Source organism: Abramis brama (genome assembly GCF_963993115.1).
Source record: "Abramis brama genome assembly, chromosome: 11".
In the NCBI taxonomy this organism is placed as follows: Eukaryota; Metazoa; Chordata; class Actinopteri; order Cypriniformes; family Leuciscidae; genus Abramis; species Abramis brama.
This window is the reverse complement of record NC_139973.1, coordinates 16,547,725-16,570,674: the sequence shown is the minus strand read 5'-3', so window position 1 is coordinate 16,570,674 and position 22,950 is coordinate 16,547,725. Positions and strand designations below refer to the sequence as shown.

The 22,950-nt window shown below is 36.9% G+C and overlaps 3 protein-coding genes across 4 annotated transcripts; 1 reads left to right on the top strand and 2 right to left on the bottom strand.

The window, feature by feature from the left end:
* The first annotated feature begins 180 nt into the window (after window positions 1–180).
* Window positions 181–9,942, top strand: ttc22 (tetratricopeptide repeat domain 22). Of its 2 annotated transcripts, none has more exons than XM_084128568.1 (9): window positions 181–326; window positions 1,527–1,678; window positions 2,980–3,567; window positions 4,425–4,480; window positions 4,646–4,761; window positions 5,515–5,633; window positions 5,917–6,078; window positions 7,217–7,369; window positions 8,452–9,942. In XM_084128568.1, the coding sequence occupies exons 3-9, from the start codon at window positions 3,007–3,009 to the stop codon at window positions 8,977–8,979; spliced, it is 1,695 nt and encodes a 564-aa protein (XP_083984694.1). In that variant the 5' UTR covers window positions 181–326; window positions 1,527–1,678; window positions 2,980–3,006; the 3' UTR covers window positions 8,980–9,942. The 2 variants fall into 2 exon arrangements, with proteins under 2 accessions (XP_083984694.1, XP_083984693.1); XM_084128567.1 differs by having other exon boundaries at window positions 2,958–3,567.
* Window positions 9,943–10,569: 627 nt separating this feature from the next.
* On the bottom strand, window positions 10,570–18,378 carry ttc4 (tetratricopeptide repeat domain 4). The gene is made up of 10 exons (XM_084128569.1): window positions 18,062–18,378; window positions 17,773–17,890; window positions 17,504–17,665; window positions 17,303–17,380; window positions 17,003–17,127; window positions 14,052–14,138; window positions 13,713–13,960; window positions 13,520–13,604; window positions 13,287–13,369; window positions 10,570–13,198 (listed from the first exon to the last, which is right to left on the bottom strand). Exons 1-10 carry the CDS (start codon window positions 18,170–18,172, stop codon window positions 13,096–13,098), a joined length of 1,200 nt encoding a protein of 399 aa, XP_083984695.1. The 5' UTR covers window positions 18,173–18,378; the 3' UTR covers window positions 10,570–13,095.
* A 1,523-nt stretch (window positions 18,379–19,901) lies between these two features.
* On the bottom strand, window positions 19,902–22,906 carry pars2 (prolyl-tRNA synthetase 2, mitochondrial). The gene is made up of 3 exons (XM_084129356.1): window positions 22,528–22,906; window positions 21,307–21,892; window positions 19,902–20,939 (listed from the first exon to the last, which is right to left on the bottom strand). Exons 2-3 carry the CDS (start codon window positions 21,865–21,867, stop codon window positions 20,058–20,060), a joined length of 1,443 nt encoding a protein of 480 aa, XP_083985482.1. The 5' UTR covers window positions 21,868–21,892; window positions 22,528–22,906; the 3' UTR covers window positions 19,902–20,057.
* Between the last annotated feature and the right edge of the window lie 44 nt (window positions 22,907–22,950).

Sequence of the window (22,950 nt, the reverse complement as noted above, 5' to 3'; positions counted from 1 at the left end):
CTTTTCACAGACTGTGATGACACGTTTTAACGGTCATCAGCATCGTAAATCCTAAAGGCCCTTTCACATTGGACGCGATTTTGACGCACGAATAATTCGCGCGATGGGTTTATTTTTTGATCAGCTGTTTGTGTAATGAGCGCTTCCACACCGAACGCGAATGTGCTGCGGCGAAAAAACGACTTTTATTTTTTTCGCTTCGATGTCGATTTTTTTTTTACTTTTGCGGCGACAGAATAGGCTTCAGCCAATCACACACTACAAGGACAACAATTTGAAAGACAATGTGTGGCGTAGCATTGCCAACCAACTCGGTTATCTTGACTGTGAGTATGTTGTGTGATAGTTTTAGTCGTTGTATAGTCCTGTGCTGTGTAGGCTAGCAGGCCAAACTACATTTGGGATAGAAAGCGAACACTATTATCGTCAAAGATAGAGACAGAGACCGTGTTTACTTTGAACACGTAACAAAATGTAGTGAGACTATTTAGGGCTGCTTTTAGTATACTATACATTCTTTCTGTGATATCTACAGTTTCTAGTCGAATGATTTTTAACTTACTTCGTGTGTTACATGTAATGTGTAGTGACATTACAAAACGCACTGTGTTTAGTTGAAGACGCAAAAAAACCTGTGCACATTAGCATACTCCCCTTCAGACTCTCTGTTCTGTAAGATTGGGTGCACCCAAAACCTTCTTTTCTGTCTTTTAAATAAAATGAAAAGCTCGTCTTCACTGGATGCTATGACTATGACTGGATGATGATGATGATGATGATGAAGTGTCCATGTTTTCTCAGCTGTCGGCGCGATTCGCGCGAAAGTTTTGGAATGTTGAAGCTCTCTGAACGTCACAGACGTCGCAAATTCGCGTCGCGGCTGATGTGAATGGTTTTGATGCGAACTATTCGCACACGAACTATTCGCTTTTTCGTTTCGCTTTTTCGTTACGCATCCGGTGTGAAAGGGCCTTAACGCTGCTGTGAGGGTGTTTTTAATATACAACGGCTGCGGGGTGAGGGTAAAATTTAAATCTTTTTCTCTTCTGACTACCGTTATCAATCTCTCTTTTCCCCTCTCTTTTTGAAAGTTGTGAAAACACGTATTGTGGTTTTTCTTTTGCTATTTGAGCAAATGGGAACACAAAAACTTGTGCCAAGTAGGCTAGCTCTACATTAGATAATATATGCTATACGCAGAATGATTATTTTGACGAGATTCTGTTCAGACTGGACCTGTTGAATATCAAGCACTGTCTGCTAAACACACCTCAGACTGACATACAATGTTTCCACTAAAATCCTATTCGTAATCTTGCCAACCGTAAGTCAGCACAGTAAATGGTGAGTTGACACTGTATTTCCATTCCAGTGAAAAAAGTTGTGGTCTTTAACCGCATATTACCACATGGCTGATATTCCTGGTTTGTTTTGTAGTTGCATATAGAAAGAAAATAGGCCTACAGATTTATAGACAAGAAGTATGAGTCCTTACTCTGTCTTGTGTCATACTAATGTTCTCTTAGGGCCAGGAGCTTGGTCAAGATGACATCATTAAACATCTGCTGGCTGCACGATGAGGATCTCCCCTCTGTTATAGTCATTAGGGACGAAAACAGAACAGGAACGTGAGGAGAATAACCTCACACACACAACAGACCCATATTTCCAGTCTGAGGTAACCATTAAAATGTCACTGTTCATCCATGTACTTTAAAATGTCAGCTTAATATATAGAATTGACTGCACTTTGAGGTACAGTAGGCTAGGCCTACTCATGAGATCGACCTATTGCCAGCCAGATAGTTTATAGGAAATATAAAAAATAAGATCTATATGCATATACATTCCTAATATACTTAGGCTATCACTTTGATTGTGTGTAGTGACTTTGAAGATATTTTTCACTGTGATGATGAGCAACACTGAATCCCCCCCCCCCCCCCCCCCACCCCAGTGTGCCACTTCATGTCTTGATTATTTGAATGACACAAAAGATTCCTGTGTACTGCTGTCTCTTTGCATGCATGTACTTTATATTTAGTGAAAGGATTCATTCTAGTGGCCATAATGGAAATTGCACCTAATGAAAATAATGAACTGACTTTTATGTAGAATTGTGTTGCTTGAAAAGATCAAGATAAGTTTTGTATAACTGTAATATTTAAGAAGATATATAAATGCTTTTAAAAGGCATAGTTTACCCAAGGTGACATATTAATAAATACATCTTTAATTGAAAGTATATCAATAACTTGATACACAGTTTATGTTTGTCATTAAATAAAGATTGTCCCATCAGACTTTGAAGTATTTATTGATAATGGTGTATTTATAAGTTATAATATTTTATAATAACATATTGAAAAGAGCAGCTCAGCCATTCTGCTGAACTTCTTTTTTTATGTTCAAAGAAGAAAGAAAGAAAGAAAGGCATAGGCCTACACGTTTAGAACAACAGAAGGGTGAGTAAATTATTATCATTGTTGTTGGACCTTAAACCTGTAGTCTTTAGACATTAAAGGGATAGTTCACCAAAAATGAAAATTCTGTCATCATTTACTCACCCTCAAGTTGTTCACTCAAACACAGACCAGGAAGTTGTGAATTAACAATAGCTTTTGCACACACTTTTGCCTTTTGTTATCGTACACGCAGAGGACTGTTTTACATTTCATGTGTTTTACATGGTGTTCTTTCTGGCACCATGTTTTGCTGATTCATGGTAAAAGACAGTCCTACATGACATGACACCATGGTGTGTCACTCAAATTCAGAAAGCAGGACTCATTCTTTACACAATACTGAAGCAAACGCCCACAGTTAATGTAAAAACTGCAATGTTGGGGCGGAGAAACCTGTTACAGGAAGCAAGAAATCACATGTTCCACAACTTTCCTTACTCATGTCTCATTTCTCCTCCTCTTTAAACCTGTATTTCCTGTCCCACTAATAAGTTGCCAAGTCTGTCTTAGCCAGGCATCGTCAGTACGTGTGTGGGAGACAATGGAGGACAGCACAGAAGAGGACATTGAGTCTCTGATTGAGGGGATGGCCTACATCCCTGGCCACTTTCATTTGGATCTGAATCTGAATGGTGAACCCAATGGACCAGCCACACTTCGGCACCGAGACACCCAGCTCAAGTGTGAGAGCCTCAGGGCTGAGCTCGAAGCTGAGACGGGACGACTACAGTATGCTGTGCGCAATATTCTGGGCCTGCTGGCCTTTCATATGGACGAACTGGAGACGGCAGAAGAGGCCTTTCACAGCATCTGCCAAGAGGATCCAGAAAACCTCAACGCCTGGGCCAACCTGGGTTACGTATATGAACGCCTGGGTCGAGAGCTGGAAGAGGGGGAGTGCATGGAGCGTGTGGCTGCCCTCATGGGGCAAGAGATGGGGGAGAACCAGGCAGACTGCAGGCTCAGGGTGGCACGATGCTTGGCTGAACAGGCATATATACATCCTCATGACGTGGAGCTGGAGAGGGACGAAGATTTACGGGAGAGACTGACAGCTGCGCTTATGTTATACAACCGTGCACTCGATTACGGAGAGGAACTGGTGAGCACATTACAGTTTAAGGGAGTCGTAAATATGCAGGAGAGTCAATATTTTATATTAAAAAAAAAATGAATTATTAAATGTAAAAAATGTTGAGATAACTTAAATATCCAATTTGTTATCCAACAAAGTTAACTAAACTTAATATTTTAAGTCAAGCATGAAACACATACTTCTTTAAGTTGAAACAACACATTATTTCTTATTCTAATGTTGAATTTTAAGTTGTGATAAATAATCACAGCAGTCATTTTTTACAGTGTACATATCATTGAGTTTTTGGGGAGTCCCACCACATGATATTTTATAACTATACTTGGCAAAAAATTGGCCCCATCTGATATTTTAAGAGACTTTCTGACTTTGACAAACAGTCATGAGGGTTAAATGAGGCATTTTTAGTAGGCTTTTTCTTATGCTGTTTCTTATGATTAGTTATGACATTTTTAATTAATGCCCCTCCCAAAAATATCCCAATGAATTTTGATTTACAAATTAAAAACTTACTCATCATACAAGAGAGGTGTACAAGCGATTGTATGTAAATTGCATTTTTAATGTATTTTTGAAAGAATTGTTAGATATAGATAGACAAATATTTGTCATTTCATTGAGCCAAGAAATATTTCATATCACTTTATATATTTAGCCATATCACTTTAGAAAAAGAAATCTATAGAAAAATTGGAAAAGGTACTGGTAATGTTCTGCCAGGGCAATGTTAACCCAACACAAAACACAATACAATGCACAGTTCAAAATACAGTAAAAACACCTGTGAGAAATCAGTGCGGGAATGAACACAGTTATTGAGTGTTTTAGAGTGTAACATTGTTCTGTTGTTTTATTTCTTACAGATCCCAATAGAGGAAAAAAGAAGTTGGTATTTCAAAATGGCAACAATTTACATAAGGTATTTACATAAGTATTTTCCGACACCTACCTGTTTATCTTCATTTTTAACACACCATCCAACATCTGACTGCACATCTAAGCATTTGAGTCAGCTTAGACATTCCTTATCATGAACTTAAACATTAATAGGCTGATCTCAACCTTTGTTTGTTTGTTTTAATAGGTTAGATGGAATTGTGAGGGATTCAAAAGACATTGACCTAACAAGACTGACCTATTTTAACAAGGGCCTCAAGTTTCTCACAGAGACTCTACAATCTGACAACACACATCTCAAAGGTAATTTTCATGCATTATACATGAAGATTGGATTTATTGGTTACACTGATGATACCATTAATCAGGTACAGATTATGGTCCTCCTCAGAGTTGTGAGATGTAATGTCCAGATAATGCATTTGCAAATATTAGATATGAAGTTACAAATGTGATTTATAAAGTTGCAATAATGCAACTATGAAAACAAACACATCATAAGTATTTTGCAAATGGCATGCAGAAAAAAATTGATATTGTGGCCATGAATTATTAATTCATTTCCACGACTTGTGACGAATGACTACATTTGATCAATTAGTTCCCTTGTTTTAGATAAATCATGGTAATGTTGTACTAATTTGTTCCCTAACTTGAATTTAGTTGAACTATGGCCATAAGTGAATTAAAACTGCAATAAGGTGTTCAGGAGGCATGGAGGGGCCAAGAACAGAGAAAATTCCCCGTTTTTTGTCTATTTCACATTGACAGTACTCACTGGCACACGTTCAAGTGCTTTTTGTCCGTCTATGACATTTTTGCATTTACTTCACTCTCACCTTGAGGGCCCTGACAACCGGGCACTGGCCCCATTGGCCCAATCCATTTTCCACATTACATAAAAGGAGAAGTAAGAGGTTTCACAGACCAGCCTTTCTAGTTTTATGTTGCCACGTCACGCTTGGCTTTTTATGACTTCATATCAGCGTCCTGAGCAGATCTCAGATGTTAAGGAATCATTAAGACAATGTCTTTATATCTCTCTTTACTCTCTAGCCATGGCCTGGTGTTATGTTGGTCTCATGCTGGAGCGGACGGAGGAGTTCTCCACTGTGCCAATGTCAGTCCATGACTGTGGATTCTCTGGATCTGACCCTTTGACATGTTATGGATCGGTAAGGGTGTCAGCCTAGGAAAAATTTAGAATGTTTATTGTAGTCAAGCTAATCATTATTTCAGTCTTGAGGTTATTTGCACACATTTTCTCTGTATCCACAACATGTCCCATGACGTGTAACTTTGTTGTTTCTTGACACAGGTGTTAGAAAGATGAGTTTAGGCTTGTTTGGTTACATAAGCTGATAAACTGAAAAGCTTATATTACTTTGACTATGTGAGTAATAATGCAGTGTAAAGGCTCTAAATGATTAGATTTGTTCTCACTGCTGATTTTCACAGGCCATTAAGCTCGCCACAGAGGATGCATTCATACTCAACAGGCTAACGGACGTGTTCTTCCTGTCAGGCAAACTGGAGATGGCCATAGGTATCTGTAACATGGCACTGAGTGTCCTGCCTGATGCAGAACTCAACTGGCAGGCGTACTGTACACGTGCCAAGGTAAGATAAATATTACCTCCCCCCAACCAACAATTCATTACAATTGTCAAATATATTTCTTTGTATTTACATGTGCCTATAAAAGTACCGCTCACAAACATTGAATACGTTGAATCGGCTGTGTATTTGTTTTTGTTTTTTTATAACCTCTCCTTGAATCACACCCCAAGATAATCTACAAAAACAAATGCTTCTGCAAAGACAAAGAAACACCCATTTTGTGACTTAAACATTAAAAGGCAGACTAAAAATTATAGTTATAATGTTTCCCCAGAAAGTGTGAATTTCATATCTAAAAACCAATCAAGTTAGACACACTTTATATTCTGTCTTTAATTACTTTTATGTACATACAGGGTCAACAGTGTAATTAAAGATGTAGTTAAATATAAAGTATATAAAATATAAGTACAATGTAAAAACATAAATGTACATGATAAGAGCATTGTATCAAATTATTTGAAAGTTAGTAGGTGAAGACACAAGTGGGACCAGGTTCTTTTTTGCCTACCTTTAATTGGTCATTGTTGTGAATGAGATGAGTTTCCCTCAAGTTCACGCCAGGAGCATTTAGCCTTTCATCGGTAGCACAAGCCCCAACCAAAAAAGTGTCCCCCCATTTTTTTAATTTTTTTTTGGATCTATTGATATAAATTGTCTTTACAAGTTTTGTTTCATACAATTGATTAGGTAACTATTACCTCGTCTAGCACTCGTAGATAAATATTGCCTTCATCCAGTGTTTTCTGTCATCTAAAGTATTCTGTTATGGTGTGAGAATCTGCTGCATATGATTCAGTGTGTGAGTGAACTCAAACTAAATAGCAAACAATTTCAGTCCTTTTTGCAAACTCATTTGACCCTTTCACGAGTGATTCAATTCGTTACTGAGGCTTGTAACAATTAACAACCAGAAAACTGCCAAATACTTAATTTTGAACACTATTAATTGTATTATCTAAAACAAACCTCTGCATTTTTTAAGGCTAAGGTGTACAAATACTTGTTGGGGCCTCTGTATGTGATGTATTTGTGTTCAGGTGTTTACCTCTTTTTTTTTTTTCTCTGTCTAATATTGCTCTGATAGTTTTAATGCACCTCAAAATATGTATTCTTTGCCCTTCTACTTTTTCTCCAGCTTAGTGTATCCACTTATGCAAAGGAACTTGATAAAGCAAAGTGTGGCCAAGGTGGAATCCCTGACCGTCAGATTCTAAAAGAAGCTCGTGCTGACCTGGAACGTGTTTTGGCTGTCCGACCCTGTTTGAGGACTCATTTGGAGATGGGTCAGGTAGTTATGAGAACACAAGATAGCGGTCACAAGTTTGGAGTAATTATTTAATTTTTTTAAAAATGTTTTTGAAAGAAAACTCTTATGCTAACCAAGGCTGCATGTATTTGATGAAAAATACAGTACAAACTGTAATATTGTGAAATATTATCACAATTTATAATAACCATTCTATTTGAATATACTATAATTCATTTGATGATAAAGCTGAATTTTCAGCATCATTACTCCAGTCTTCAGTGTCACATGATCCTTCAGAAATCATTTTAATATGCTGATTTGGTGCTCAAAAAACATTTCTTATAATCAATGTTGAAAATGCTGCTTAATATTTTTGTGAAAACCTTTGGTAACAATTTATTTTATTGTGTCCTCATGTTACATGTAGTTACTGTAGTAATAAATATAAATGATGTATTACATTAATATATCCCTAAACCAAACCCTAATCTTACCCTAACCCTATAGTAAGCACATTAAGTATTATTACACAGTACTTAAATGTATAATTACACTGTTACACGGACACCTTAAAATAAAGTGTAACCAAACCTTTTTTTTCAGGATTCTTTGATGAATAGAAAGACATTCATTTGAAATACAAATCTTTTGTAACATTATAAATGTCTTTACTTTCACTTATGATCAATTTATAATAAGAAGAAATTATTCTTGAGCAGCAAATCATAATATTAGAATGATTTCTGAAGGAACCTGTGACAATTAAAAATATCCGTTCTATTTGAATATACTTTAAATGTAATTCCTTGGATGGCAAAATTGAATTTTCAGCAACCATTACTCCAGTCTTAGTAATGGCTGCTGAAAATTCAGCTTTGCCATCACAGGAATAATAAAATATATTCAAATAGAAAACAGTTACTTTAAATTGTAGCAATATTTCACAATATTGTGTTTTTTACAGAATTTTTCATCAAATAAATTCAGCCTTGGTGAGCATAAGAGACTTCTTTCAAAAACATCTTAATTATTCCAAACTTTTGACCGGTAGAGTAGTTACTAATATACTGTAGTTACTATGCAGTTTAAGAGCATAATATCCATCTCTCCACTTCTCTCAGGTTTACTACTACATGGGTGTTGACGCCCTACAGGAGAGCCTGTTGGTTGATGAGATGGCGATAAACCAGGCCCTGGTTAGTCTAGCTAAAGCTCTGCAGTGTCCTCTCGGCTCTACAATCTCTAAACTACAGCTCCTGCGGGGTCGCTGCCTGCTGCTGAAAGGAGAGGAGCAGAACGCCATCGACTGTTTCAGGAAAGCGCTTGAACTGGAACCCCCTAGAGTCCAAAACACGATGGTCCTTCGCTGCCTGCTACAGGCTATTCTTGTGAGCTTCACCCAATGCGGGAGAGACACAGATCACACTATAATCCAATTAGAAGAATGTTTAAAGGAGGCGGAAGAGCGATATGGAGTAGACGTTGTCCAGACTGAGTTAAAAGCACTATGCCGAGCACATACGGATGAGGTGACGGAGCTCTCAAAAGATCTGATCAGGAAAGGAAGGTTGGAAGTGGTTAGAAAGTTGCTGAGGAGCGTACAGCCACAAGGGAAAAAGTTTGCACTGGGCAGGTCCATTTCTATTTGAAAGGAGCATTGGGAAGGTGACTCCAGATAATGTGCATGAGTTGTGCATGTTAAGACAGTAATTAACAATAATGCAGCTAACTATTTCAAACTAGAGGTATTCACTTCTGTTAAAGCTGAGAGATGGACAAGGGAAATGTATTGTAAAATCCTAAATGTATTACTCTGGTGTTAAAGATCAAAAAGTCACGTTGGAATGTTGTCTTTTGGCTACGCTTTCCTCCAGCACATGCCACGAAGCGTGAAGAGCCAGTTTGACTAGAAATAAGTGTTTTAACAATGTACTATGGGGGTTCAGAAGCCTGAAAGTGCAATCACATTAGCAAAAAGCACATGAAAAAAACAATTGTCCCATTGTCAATAGCATTGGGATTTATGAAGCAGAGCTTACACAGAAGTCACTTTCAAACCATGCAGCTTTCTGTTGGTCAAATTCAATTCGTTAAACTTGGAACATGAGCAGAAGGACATTTTCAAACCTCCCAATCACATGGATTCCTATTGGAATGACTGGATTCTGCCCACAAAATTTCACTGAGCATCAATGGTAAATGTGACCACACCTTGAGACCACATTCAAAATCTGGGACTTTTTTCCCCATTTAAATTTACAAGTAAAGAAAAAGTTTTAGGAAACCTCATGATTAAAATATTTAATAAATACTGCACTATTTCTGGGTCACTAATAAATAAGCAAATTTGTGAAATTGATCATGTGCACCTCTTAGGAACATTCTCGAACCATGCTGGATAACATGATCAAGTTAGTTTTACACAGATTTATGGTTCATGTTGGCTTGAGTACAGCTGTTTTTAAAGCAAAAGAAGATTAAAAATGGTTTCATTTAAATTATGTTGATTATATCATTTGTAACAAAAATGTCATATTAAAAAAAAAAAAATCCTAAAAGCATTTGGTCTCAGTCTTCTGGACACACTGTACAACCCCTGGCAATCACAGATATGACACAAAAAAAAGTTTTGTTCAATACCGTAACATTCTGGCTTCAGGAAACATACCTCAAGCAAATTCAATTAAAGTTTTTGGTTACTCACTATTAACTAGTTGTTTTTTAGCATGCATATCAATAGGATATTGGCTATTTCTAAATACTTATAAAGCACATTAATGCCTTATTCTGCATTACCATTATTCTACATCCCTTAATCCTACCCAATACTTAAACGTAACAACTACCTATTAATTACTGCTTAGTAATTAGGAGTTTATTGAGGCAAAAGTCATAATTAATAGTTAGTTAATACTGAGAATTGGACCCAAATCTAAAGTGTAACCATTTTTATTTTATCAATGGCATGTTGAATGATTGAATAAAAGTGATATTCGGTGATGAATCGCAAATCTGCATTGGCCAAGGAGATGATGCTGGAATTTTTGTTTCGTGCCATTCTAATGAAACACAATGACGACTGCCTGAAGAAAACAATCAAATTTCGCAACTCACTTATGATATGGGGTTGCACAATGGGTAAAGGACCAGGGGAGATTTCCAGGATGATAAGTCCACACCTCAAAGAATGCAGGCTGTCATAAAAGCTAGAGGAGGAGCAATAACATTGTTTTTTTGTTACAATACAATACAATTTTATTTGTATAGCACGTTTAAAAACAACTGGTGTTGACCAAAGTGCTTTACAAAGCCAAGAAGACAATCAGATAATCAGAAAACATAAAAAAATAAAATATTATAATTAAGTTTTCAAATTTGATTTAAAAATTGACAAGGTTTGGGCAGATATGATGTAAGCTGGTAACCTATTCCATAGCTTAGGGCCGATGACTGCAAAAGCAGGATTTTTAAGTCTAGTTCTAGGGACAGATAGTAAATTAGAGTCCCCCGATCTTAGTGATCTTGACTGTATGGGCAGATGTAGTAGTTCAGATAGGTACTGTGGAGCCTGGTTCTGCAAAGACTTAAAAACAAATAACAAAACTTTAAAATCAATTCTATATTTAACCGGTAGCCAATGAAGCGAGATCAAAACTGGTGTAATGTGTTCACATTTAAGCTTCCCTTTGAGAAGCCATGCAGCTGCATTTTGAACTACTTGCAAACGTGTGATGCATATCTGAGGGGCACCAATATATAAAGAGTTACAATAGTCTAATCGGGAAGTTACAAAAGCATGCATGGCAATCTCAAACTTCTTTACAGACAAGAAGGGCTTAACCTTGGCTAAAAGACAAAGACAGTAAAAACAGGACTTAACCACTGCACTTATCTTTTATCAAATTTAAGGTTGTTATCAAACCAAACCCCCAGATTCCGAACACAAGAGGTACTATAAGGTAACAACGTTTGGAGATCAAAATCATGTGTACTGCGATCATTTGAAACAAACAAGATCATTTCGGTCTTGCTCTCATTAAGACTCAAGAAATTACTAGCGAGCCAGAGTTTTAGTTCATCCAAACAGTTTAATATTGGCTTTAAAGCAAGCTTATCATCACGCTTCAAAGGCAAGTAAATTTGTGTCATCGGCATACAGATGAAAAGATACCCCATATTTAGATAAAATAGAACCCAAAGGGAGCATATAAAGATGAAACAGGACCGGACCAAGAATAGAGCCTTGAGGAACGCCAGACCCCATTTCATTTCAGACTAAGACTGTTGCCTGATGCAGACTGAGTAACTCCTATTAGTTAAATATGAACGGAACCATTGTAGCACTGTACCCCGAAAGCCCATACACGCTTCAAGACGAGAAATGAGAATGTTGTGATCGACCAGGTCAAATGCAGAGCTAAGATCTATCAAGATCAAAGCCACAGATTGCCCGGTATTGGTGGTAAGCATTATATCATTCATGACTCTTAAGAGAGCCGATTCTGTGCTATGGCGATTTTTAAAACCAGACTGCAATTTCTCATGGATTTTGTTATCATTCAAAAAAGACTAGAGTTGACTCAAAACCACTTTTTCTAAAATTTTCGGGATAAAGGGTAAATTTGAAATTGGGCGGAAGTTACTCCAAAGAATCCAAATAAGTTTTTTTTAAGACGAGGCAAAACCGAAGCATGTTTGAGACAGTTGGGAACGGTCCCGGTGTGAAGACATTTGTGGATGATAGACAACAAATCAGAACCGATAGCTTGAAATACCTGCTTAAGAAAAGTAGTGGGAACTACTAAGTAGTGTTGATAATTCCATACTTTTTCCACAACATTGAGTGATTCCACACGGTTTTCCTCTACGTGACATGGAAAAAGCCCCCGCATCATTTATATATATTTTTTTATTGAACATCCTCCAAGTGGGATGATTCCATAATTTTATGCCAGGGATTGTATGTGACAACTGGTTTAATGGAACCGTATGGCAGCTCAATTTCATCACAAATTTTATCCTCAGTAAATGAGGTTTGCATTATATAGTAGAAACTAAATGAGTTAATGATAATGTTGTCTAAAAGGCTCCAACATCTTCAGTTCTAATTTATTTTATCATCCCAGAAACTGTTTTAAAGCAATACTACACACTAAATAAAAGTTCCGTCATCATTTACTCACCCCTTATGATGTTCTAAAACCGTATGACTTTCTTTCTAATGAAAGAGAAATGTCTCAGTGCTTTTCAATGAAAGTCAATGGGTATTGTTTCCTAACTTTCATCAAAATATAATGTGTATTCCACAGAAGAAAGTAAGTCATTCATGTTTGGAGGGTAAATGAGTACAGAATTTTCACTTTTGGGTGGGCTATACTTTTAACAGCTTCTTTTATGTTTCTTTTTTATGTTCAATATTAAAAATGTGGAGTTAAATGCTGAAATATATAAAACCTATCTGCATTGTCATGTTTTCTATCTGTATTAAAAACTGATGAAAATTATGATGTAAAGAAAAATCTGAAATAACTGAGTCTTCTTATTCTTATTCAACAGTCTAATACCATACCATTCAAAATGCTTTTATTGCTTTTAAAGTGAATCATTGCCATCACTGTAAAGGAAATCCACTTTTTAACATTTTTACCTCCATCTCCAGAGTTTTCTAAAGGGGTGGGGTGAGCAGAAATGTCCTTAGTAGCAGGAGGTTGAGATTTATGACCAAGGCGTTTAAAGTCTTTCAAGGTCCAAACAGAACATTTCAATCATTTCGATCTCCTGACCTTTTTTCCTGATAAAAACTGCTTAGAAAACAGAGAGCCTGAAACCAACACAATGAAACTAGGCGATCCTGCCTTCAAAAAGCACCTGGAAAGAAGAAAACAGAGAAAAAAAAAACATCAAAGACTAATTCAAGCAGTGATAAAACTACTTAGAAGAAATTCCTCTGAAATACCTTTGGTGCTGAAGAACGTTAAGAAGTGACTTTTCAAGATCAACTTGATAAAGATGTCCTTTTTCAGGATCCTCAAAGAAAAGCTAAAACAAAAACATGATTGTGAGGTTACAGATGGATATGATCAAAGTTCAAAAACAAATCTTTGTGGTACTGCATCTAATTGACATTTCTCAAGCAAAAGAGAACAATGATGGATCAAAAAGTGGTGTTTGAAGAAACTTTGTACAGACCTGTAGATTTTGCGGCTGATATTTTCTTTCTGTATCCCAAGGAGGAAGCTCTTCACCAAACATAACTGCCAAATGGTCCATGAAGCTGAAATACAAAAATAAAATATATTTAAAGAATAAACAATTTCCCTGTCCAGCCCTCCCTTTCTCAGCAAGGATACAAATGTAATGTCTTTTTGAGTTTGTAACAAACCTGGAGTTCTCGCAGAAGGCAGATATGAAGTCTGTCTGGCTGTGTTCAGGGTAGAGGAACAGCACTGGCCAGTGGAGGACTCCCTGCTCATCCATAAAAACACAAGCTCCTGTGGCCTCCTGAGGGCACATTCCATCAAGCTCCAGATCAGCCAGAGCTCTAGATGCTCCTCCATGGCCATCATCATCCTCACTGTCCGAACCCCTGTGTCGAGACAGCTCGGTCTTCAGAAGTTTGATGCCACGCTCCTAAGTAAAAACTGTCATTGAATATTTCACCTTTTCATAATTCAGTTTAAGATTTTTTTTTTTGTATGACTAAACTTAGTATCTGCAGTACCTTAATGGCAGCCAACAATGCTTTCTTCTCATTCTGCTCCTTTTTTGCTTTAACCTTCGCCTTTCTGGCATCTTTGTCAGCTTCTCTCTACAAAAAAAAATAAAAAAACATTTTTATATAAGAGCTGCAAGTACGAATCCAACGGAACATTCAAATCTGTGTCGGCGCAACCACTGACCTAGAGAGAGCAGTTGTCATGTATGAAACAGCTTCACAAACAGTCTTTTCAACCACACTGTATCGTTATTTCTATGTTACAATAATTCAAACTATCATAGAGGTACTGGGATAAAAGTTTGATAAAAGTTTTGAATATAAACACTGATAGTGTTCACTACAGTAGTGATCAAAATCACATTTGATGCTTTAAAGCTGCAGTCAGCAACTTTTGGTGCTCTAGCGGTTAATAAACAGAACTGCATGAGTATTGTGGAAGAACAATGTAACCGGAGCTACTTCTCTCTGTTTATGTCTATGACGAGTTACGCAGGTACTAGGCTACTCCGCAGCGGTGCCGATTCGACAGGTCTAAAACAGTCAGAATATAAACACTTAAGAAAAGAAAAAAAAACACGGTTTGGAAAATGGATTCATTATGTACTCGTTCATTATGTGTTTTTTGTTCATTTTGAACATAAAAAAAGTTACGGACTTACCGTAAGCTTTGAATTAAGATTGTATTAATTACATCATTACACCAGTAGGTGGTGACAAGTGACTGTTAAAAAACACATTTGTCACTGAATCATTCATTCAAGAGATTATTTAAAAAAACACTGATTTATCCAGTAATGAAATAGGTGTAGTCTATATAAGTGAGTCATTGAATCATTCATTCAAACCAATTTTTAAAAACTGTATTCAAATTAATTACTTTATTTAAATAGACTGCAGCAATTAACATTTTGTCAGAACCTCTAGTAAATAACGTTCTTTTGTTAAAGAGAGCACAAAAAATTCTGATTCTAAATTTATCCAGAATTGTGCAGCTCTAATTTATACATTACAATTTATTTGCAGAATATAAAATGTCCAAAATTAGGCAGGATTTTTCTAAAAAACTTTTTTCAAAATTGGTTTAAACTGTCTTTATATATCAATACATAATTAAAATGTAAGTACTCTGAAAAAAAGATTATAAAAATCGAGTGACTCTAGACCTTTTAATCTGCAATAAACACAGCTCATTATTTCCATCCGGGACGAAACAAATGATTGGCTTGGGCGACTGTCACTCTCTCTCGCAACCATGGCTACCACCCCTGTTTTTACTGGATCTGCCCACATGCGCGCACCCGTTTGATTTGAGTTCAAGGCACGGAAGTTACCTAGGTAAGAGCAAAATAATGGCAGAGAAAGATCATTCAAATTTCACATTACCGGCATATGCAGTTAGCGAAGGCAAACAAGGCAAAAAAAGAAAGACAGTACTATAAAAGGCAATGAACAAAAAGTTTTCGGATAAACAAAGAAATAAAACTCGAGTAAATATTGGCGCGGCTTTCCAGCGATGGCGAGTACTGAGGGACCTCAAGAGGCTGAAAAGTGACTCCTTGATGGCTTTATTTCTGCTGGACAGGTAATCTTTCTTTTTTCATTTTGATTATACTTTTTGTTTTGTTTATGTTTTCAAGAAGCATGTATCACAAGCACACGTAGCTGCCTAATATAGCTAACATAACATTACTTTGCATAACTACAATGTTTTACACTTAGCGAGCCCTAGTAGAGATGATAAATAAACAAAAGGCCTAGCTCAAGTTGATAGCTCTCGTGTTGAATTGTGCAAAATTTAACTTTAGATAACAAAATGTATGTGTAACAGCTAGTAGGCCTACACCGCATCTAGGAACTTTTTTTAGAACTAGCTTTACTCTGTCTAAACTCTTTTACCATGTTCAGCGTGAACTTTATCTGCACGTTTTTTCCGCCTTTGTTTTGTTTTAATATTCTCTACCTATGTTTACTGATGTCTTTATCTTGTATCTGTGTGTGTCGTACACACTGTGTTGTATGTGTGTGTTATTATTTTGTGTCTGCAATGCAGTTGTGAGAAGGTGTTGTTTGAGTGTATGTTACTCTGTTTATCTGTAATAAAGACATTGTCAAAATGTGATGTAATTGTCTCCGGAGTGTAGTCCTCATCAGAGTCAACAATGCTTTCATCAATGAAACTCTTATATGCAAAACACCATATATGTTATAAATCTTACACGAAATTCATCTTCATCACAGTGTAACTGATGGAAATGGAAAATGTGTATCAATGCAACCTGTTTTTAGCTTTGCCTTATAAATATAACTAGCTCGTTAGCGAATCAAACAAAATATATTTTAAACTTTACCAATATCGATATGCTAGCTTGATAGTGAGTACTAAAATACATCTTATTTGTTTATATTCATAATGATAAAGTAAGATTTTTTATTACATGTGATTCTGACATGATGTCAATACATGCTCTGTGCTCCTTCCTCTCCACTCGTCTCAGGTAAATAATGCGTCTTCCAGCTCAGGGGTCGGCGTCGCGCGTTCATGTGTTTTGGGGGCGTGGCTTTGGAAGGAGCCCAGAAGGGAGGGGGTGGAGTGAATGGAAATAATGATCTGTCTTTAAAACAGTCGTGAGAGGTCTACAGACACTCGATTTTTATACTTTCTTTTTCAGAGTACTTAAATTTTAATTATGTATTAATATATAAATAAAGTTTAAACAAATTTGGAATTTGTTTTTTTGGGAAAAATCCTACCTACCCTGCCTTTAATCAACTAATTATTTGCCATCATCACTCATAATAACACGCATAAAAAATTCTGACATCAACATAATTTCATAGAAAAATATGAATTACACATCATGCTAAATTTTATATGTAAATCCTTAAACCAAATGCTCTAAATCCAGAATGGGTCACCATAAATATTATCTTCCTGTCGTGTCAGGCATTTCTACCTTCAGTTTATCTGCTGTGGCTCTCAGCTCCAGTAGTTTCTTGTCGGTGGGAAGCAGCTTGAGACCTTCATCACACCACTGCAATACTCCAACGTAATTACGCAGCTCCATTGAGCACTGGGCTCCTAAATTCATACATAAATTTACACAAATATACATATTATATTTTTTTGTACACAAAATAATGCAATTTTAAAAGAGTTTAGTTTTTGGTTTGCTTTGTGTTTTTTTTTTTTTTTTTTTTACGTTTATTTTGGTTTGCTTTGCTTTGTGAAGTAAAGAACTACAGACACAACTTACCTCTTATTATGGCTTTACTGTGGTCTGGCTTGAGTTTCTTTGCAGCTGTGGCATCATTTAAAGCTGACCGCATATTTCCTAGAGGAAATAGTTTATTGTATAAATCAAAGAGGAAAAACAAAATTATTCAGGCACATTTACAAGGCAGACTAACTTTAACATAGACCTCATTGTGTTTGGTTGAAGGAATACTGAACGTACCTAAATAGAAATGTGCAGCTGCACGGTTGGTGTATAGAATTGCATTGAGTTCAAGATCCATACAGTTCTTTTTCAATCCTTCTGTGTAAGACACTACAGATTTTTTATAATTCTTCTCCTTAAAGTAATCATTCCCTTCATCCTTCAAACCTCTGGCTTGCTCTGAGGAAAAAGAAAAAGTTAAATTAAAATGTATTCAATTGCCATTTATAGGAGGTTCATTGCTTACATAAAGAATCATAACCAAAGCAAAATAAAGAGCCACAAACCTTCAGGTGTTCTGTCATCATCATGGATTATAGACTGAATGCAGGCGAGATCGGGGTTTTTCTCGGGGTCTATGATTTCCGGAGCTGTCTTCATGAACATGGGCACCTTATTAAACTCCTGCAAGATATAAAACACGTATTTATTCATATGTAATAACGAGCTGCTTCAGCCAAATGCAATGTTACAGCACACTGATTGATCTTCAGCAATCTGTTTGCGTCCACCAGAAGTCACATGCTGTTGTCAGTGTTTTTTTTTTCTTCTAATAACGTGACAGTTCTTCCTTACCTCCTCCCAGTTGCTTTCATTAAACGCATTTTTGTATTTCTGTGCTTTAAACTTCTCCATAAACTCATCCATCCCATCGTCGCTGTCTTCGCCTTGCGCTGGGGCAGCCATCGTTTATCTCTTTAAATTAATTCTGTAATATATCTACTTACTGTGTAATGGATGTATCTAAATACGTTACTGTGTTCAAAATGTAGCCGCTATGAAGAGCTATAAATAAAATTTCAAAATGCGATAAAACTGAGAATAAACTGCAGCAAAGATCCACATGGCCTCGGTAAGCAGCTGTTCCTGTGCTCTGCTGCTTGACACACATTACCGCATTACCGCCACCAGCTGGCCTGGAGGGGGAAAAGGTGTAAAAAGAATATCCTTGTTTATTGTAAAGAATAAACAAGGATATCAAAAATATTTGTAATAAAGAGAGTAAATAAAAATATAAAGTTATACGTTGATCATATTGTATCAAATATTTAATTGAAAATATATTTTAATGTCGCATCATTACAGAAAAGGAAGCGAAAATCGGTCTCTTTACCAGATAAACATGTCCGGATACAAAAATAATATAAATATCAGAAATTACATAATAATAGGAATCATTTGAGGATTGTTTTCTTCCACACTTGGCTCCTTTGCGGTCAAAAGAGACCGAAGTCTTGAAATGTAACAACTTCATTTTTTTTTCTCCAGGAAAATCAATGTAATATATTTGTGTTTAATAATATTTTTTTATTATTATTTTGAATTGCGAGGGGATTTTATGATGCTAATAAGCAATATTTATTAAAACTTTATAAGCTATTTTTCTCAGAAAATTAATATATATTTTTAAAATTATTTTTCAATAAATTAAATGCAATATTTCAGATTAAAAGAGAGGGAAGGCCTTTAAAATATATATATTTTCTAAAGTGAGAACAGTGCCATCTGGGGGCGTTAAAAAACAAAACGTGTAACCACCTATAGCTCCCTATATCAATACTATATAGAGGCTTTTGGATTCCCTATAATTTATGTTTTATAAACAAATACAGTGATTGGCCTGGAGGTTATGTGTATGTGTGTGTAAGAAAGAGAATGAGAGTCTCTTTTGTATTTATTGATTTTATTTCACGTATTCTCAAAATCTGCTTTGATACAGTCTTACCAGTTCATTTCTCTCTCTGTGTGTGTAAGTGGATGTCTATTTTGCACTCAAATTGTTTTGGAGATTAACCCCTTAATTGCTTCTTTTTGGTTTTTTTTGCATCATGGCTGATTTGTAGTTTGTACCACCAAAAGATTCTCTGAGTTTTTTAATTTTTTCGCATTTTTCCATTAATTTCCTATGTCGATCATTTTTGACCGCGAAGGAGCCAAGTGTGATTTACACTTTATTTTACAGTGTCCTTGTTACATATGTTACATGTACTTACCATAGTAATAAGAGTAAATTATGCATAATTACATGCAATTAATCCTAAACCAAAACCTAATCCTACCCTAACCCTATAGTAAGTACATGTTTTAATTATTATTACTCAGTACTTAAATATATAATTACACTGTAACAGTGACACCTTAAAATAAAGTGTAACCGTGATTTTTTTTTTCCCCAAACCTTTGACATATCCGAATCATGTCCATGATTTTTTTGGCGTTCACATACCTAATGCGACAAAAGTCACCAAGTGTCATCCTATTCCGATATAGCAAAAAATATTACAATTTCAAACTATTAAATTTTTCGGTCAGCTCCAACTGTAGAGGCCCAGAGGGTTATGACAATATGACACTAGATTAAACTATACTTTAATCTTGGTGGCCCTATAATATCAAGACCAAAATGACAAAAATATTACAAACAGACCAGTTTTATTACCAAAATGTCATTGTTATCAAATCACAGGCATTTTCACGTCACACATTACTGACACAAGCAATGTTTGAACTCTCTTGAACATCACTTAGCCAGTAAAATTAAAAAAAAAAAAATCTATAAACCATTGTTAGATTAGATTGTTTCAACTCTACTTAAAAGATCCACTAGCCCTTCTTTACTAAGAAACATGGTCTCTCCACTCTGCTGACGAATCACCTCAAATAAGGGCAGATCCTCTAGAGCTTTCTGCCCTATCACCACCACATATGGATACCCGAGAATTTTAGCATCCTTCAGTCGTTTACCAATGGTCATCTGAATCCTGTCATCCAGTACCACCTCTCCTCTCAAGTTGGGTAGACTGTTTCCCAAGCTTTGAGCCAGTTCATCAGCCATGGATGTGACTTCATGTGCTTTACTGCCCTTTTTAGGTGGCAGGACACACACTTGATAAGGAGCGATCAACCCTGGCCAGTGAATAGCATCCTCAGATGACATCACCTCTATAGAGGCGGCAAGTATTCGAGTGACACCAAGCCCAAAACAGCCCATCTCTGCAACTGCAGGCACATTGGATGCATTAACAAACAGGGCCTTAAACACCTGTGAATATTTTGTGCCGAGGTAAAAAGTGTGCCCCACTTCAATACCTTTGGATTCAGTCAGTGTGCCTGTTTGACACAGTGAACACTCACTCTGCCCTGGGTCTATGGTTTCGATGTTGGCAGAGAAGCCACAGTTCCCACAAACAAGTAACTGGTCTTCGCCAATGTCTGCTGGCAGCTGAAACTCATGGGAAAGCGTGCCTCCTATGTTGCCGGTGGCAGCCTGTACCCGCACCCACTTCAAGCCCAGTCGGTCAAATATCCGTCCATAAGCTTGACACACAGAGTGGTACGTATGAAGAGCCGCCTCTTCACTCATGTCAAATGAATACATGTCTTTCATGTAGAATTCCCGGCCACGTAAGAGCCCAAATTTCGCCTTCTGTTCATCACGGAACTTGCGTGTTACCTGCAAGACACAAGCATGTTATCTACTGCTATACATATCTGAAAATAGTAGCACTTTTACAAAGGAACTTTGTGCATTGTTCTCGTGCATCACACATGCACGTTTGAGCTTCCGTGTTTACCATATATATGTGAAGTGCTTCATTTATGTGTGTCTATTATTGTTTATGTTTACATGTAAATCCAATGTAAAGCAATCGCATATCTTTAGTTACTGGACTTTCAGTGGAGGGACAGAAACCTCTCAGGTTTCATTAAAAATGTCTCAATTTGAATTTTGAAGATTAACCAAGGTCTGGGTTTGGAATGACGTGAGGGTGAGTAAATGAGACAGAATTTAAATTTTTGGTAAACTATTCTTTTAATACCTGGTACAGTAGAAGTGGCAGCTTCTTGTAGGATATCATGGTCTGGGAAGCAAAAAGCTCTGTGACTGCTTCTTCATGAGTCGGTCCGAGGCAGTATTCCGCATTGTGCCGATCCAGTAGCCTGAACATCTCTTTCCCCATTAGCTCCCAGCGGCCACTCTTCTTCCAAAGTTCTGCACTGCACAGTGCTGGCATGTCAACTTTCTGCCCACCGATTGCCCACATCTCCTCATCGATGAGACGAACCAGCTTCTCCATGGACCTCAGAGCGACTGGTAAGTAATAGAAGCAGCCAGGGTTGGAAGGATGGATAAGTCCTGTCTGCAGCATCAGTCTCTGGCTACGGCATGTCAAGTCTCCGCCCTCCTGACCTTCCCGGAGGTTGGACGGCAGGAAGAGGCGAGACACAAGCGCTGGTGGAATGACTGGTTTGGAAACGGCAGAGACTGAAGGAGAAGTGTGGATGGTACAGTAGATGTAGCTTTTCTTTGATGCTTTGAAGAGAGTCCTGGACAGAAGACTTGGTAGCTTGTGATGACAGAGATGCATGAACACCTCCATTTTTGACAACCCGAATTCTGTGAGACTTTTAATGAAAGAGCAAAAGTATGGTTGACAGTGGGCAATTGATTATTCCACACAGAATATGTACCATCAGAACGCTGCAAAAAAACTCTAGAGGGAAAGGGAATGTGTACTTCTTTTACACTCTATGAAGTTTCAGAGACTTAGTTAAAAAATATGCTTTACCGATTCATAAAAAATGTAGTGCACACAAACACACATATTTTGTTTTCCTTTTTGTAATTATTACAAAATATAGTAGTATAGTGTTATGTGGTTTTGGCATGCTAGCAGAAATTATACATATTTTCCAACCAAATGTGTTGCTATGACAGGTTTCAGAGTGTAACATAATGTATACTTTGAACATTTGTGCCAACTATTTTACTGTGGGTCTCTGAGGATGTAATAGAGAATATTATTGTTGATATGTTTTAAGTTTTGTTCATTGGTGAGATCTACACGACATCGAGTAGTTTCACATGTAAATATAAGCACTGTCTCTGCTGTACATTTCAAGCGAATCTGCCAGCAAACAACTCAATTCAAACAACCAGCTTCACAATCTGATATTGATGTCCTGCTGTCAGTGTAACTGGTTAGAAGCAAACATGCACATTGTACCACAGAAAAACCGACAAAAAATGTCACACTTACCGCGAGTTATCTATAAAATCTTGTCAGATCAAACTGAGATCATTTATTGGACACTGATGATTGTACACATAAATAAAAATTAAACATAAAAATCTCCATATGACAGAATTATGACCTTTTTCTTCTTGTAAGTCGTACAGCGTACTGGTGCGCCACAGCGCCACCTGCTGCAATGGAAGGCGAAAAGCTGCGTTCCAGTCTATGGTTACAGTCTCTATTAGAAATTTCGGTTAGAAATGTGTCCGAGTGCGGTCCGCCTTGCTCTGATGTCATGCTGACGTATGTCAAAAATCTCTCGCGATCGCAAGGCGCACCTGTCGGATTCTGCAGTCGAGCGCAGTTGCTCTCCACTGACTGCGCTGATCAAAAGCATGATGGGAAACGACTTGCTGACGACACAGCTTAATGCTCATTGGTTTAAAC

What these genes read in the sequence shown, in the direction of transcription:
- pars2 (XM_084129356.1), bottom strand. Translation starts at nt 21,867, where the DNA reads ATGGAGGTGTTCATGCATCTCTGTCATCACAAGCTACCAAGTCTTCTG. An exon ending in TGCCACTTCTACTGTACCAG is followed by an intron (nt 20,940 to 21,306) that starts GTATTAAAAGAA and finishes TGTGTCTTGCAG; the next exon opens with GTAACACGCAAGTTCCGTGA.
- ttc4 (XM_084128569.1), bottom strand. Translation starts at nt 18,172, where the DNA reads ATGGCTGCCCCAGCGCAAGGCGAAGACAGCGACGATGGGATGGATGAG. An exon ending in AGCTGCACATTTCTATTTAG is followed by an intron (nt 17,381 to 17,503) that starts GTACGTTCAGTA and finishes TATTTCCTCTAG; the next exon opens with GAAATATGCGGTCAGCTTTA. An exon ending in CAGTAAAGCCATAATAAGAG is followed by an intron (nt 17,128 to 17,302) that starts GTAAGTTGTGTC and finishes GTATGAATTTAG; the next exon opens with GAGCCCAGTGCTCAATGGAG.
- ttc22 (XM_084128568.1), top strand. Translation starts at nt 3,007, where the DNA reads ATGGAGGACAGCACAGAAGAGGACATTGAGTCTCTGATTGAGGGGATG. An exon ending in CGTACTGTACACGTGCCAAG is followed by an intron (nt 6,079 to 7,216) that starts GTAAGATAAATA and finishes CTTTTTCTCCAG; the next exon opens with CTTAGTGTATCCACTTATGC. An exon ending in CTCATTTGGAGATGGGTCAG is followed by an intron (nt 7,370 to 8,451) that starts GTAGTTATGAGA and finishes CACTTCTCTCAG; the next exon opens with GTTTACTACTACATGGGTGT.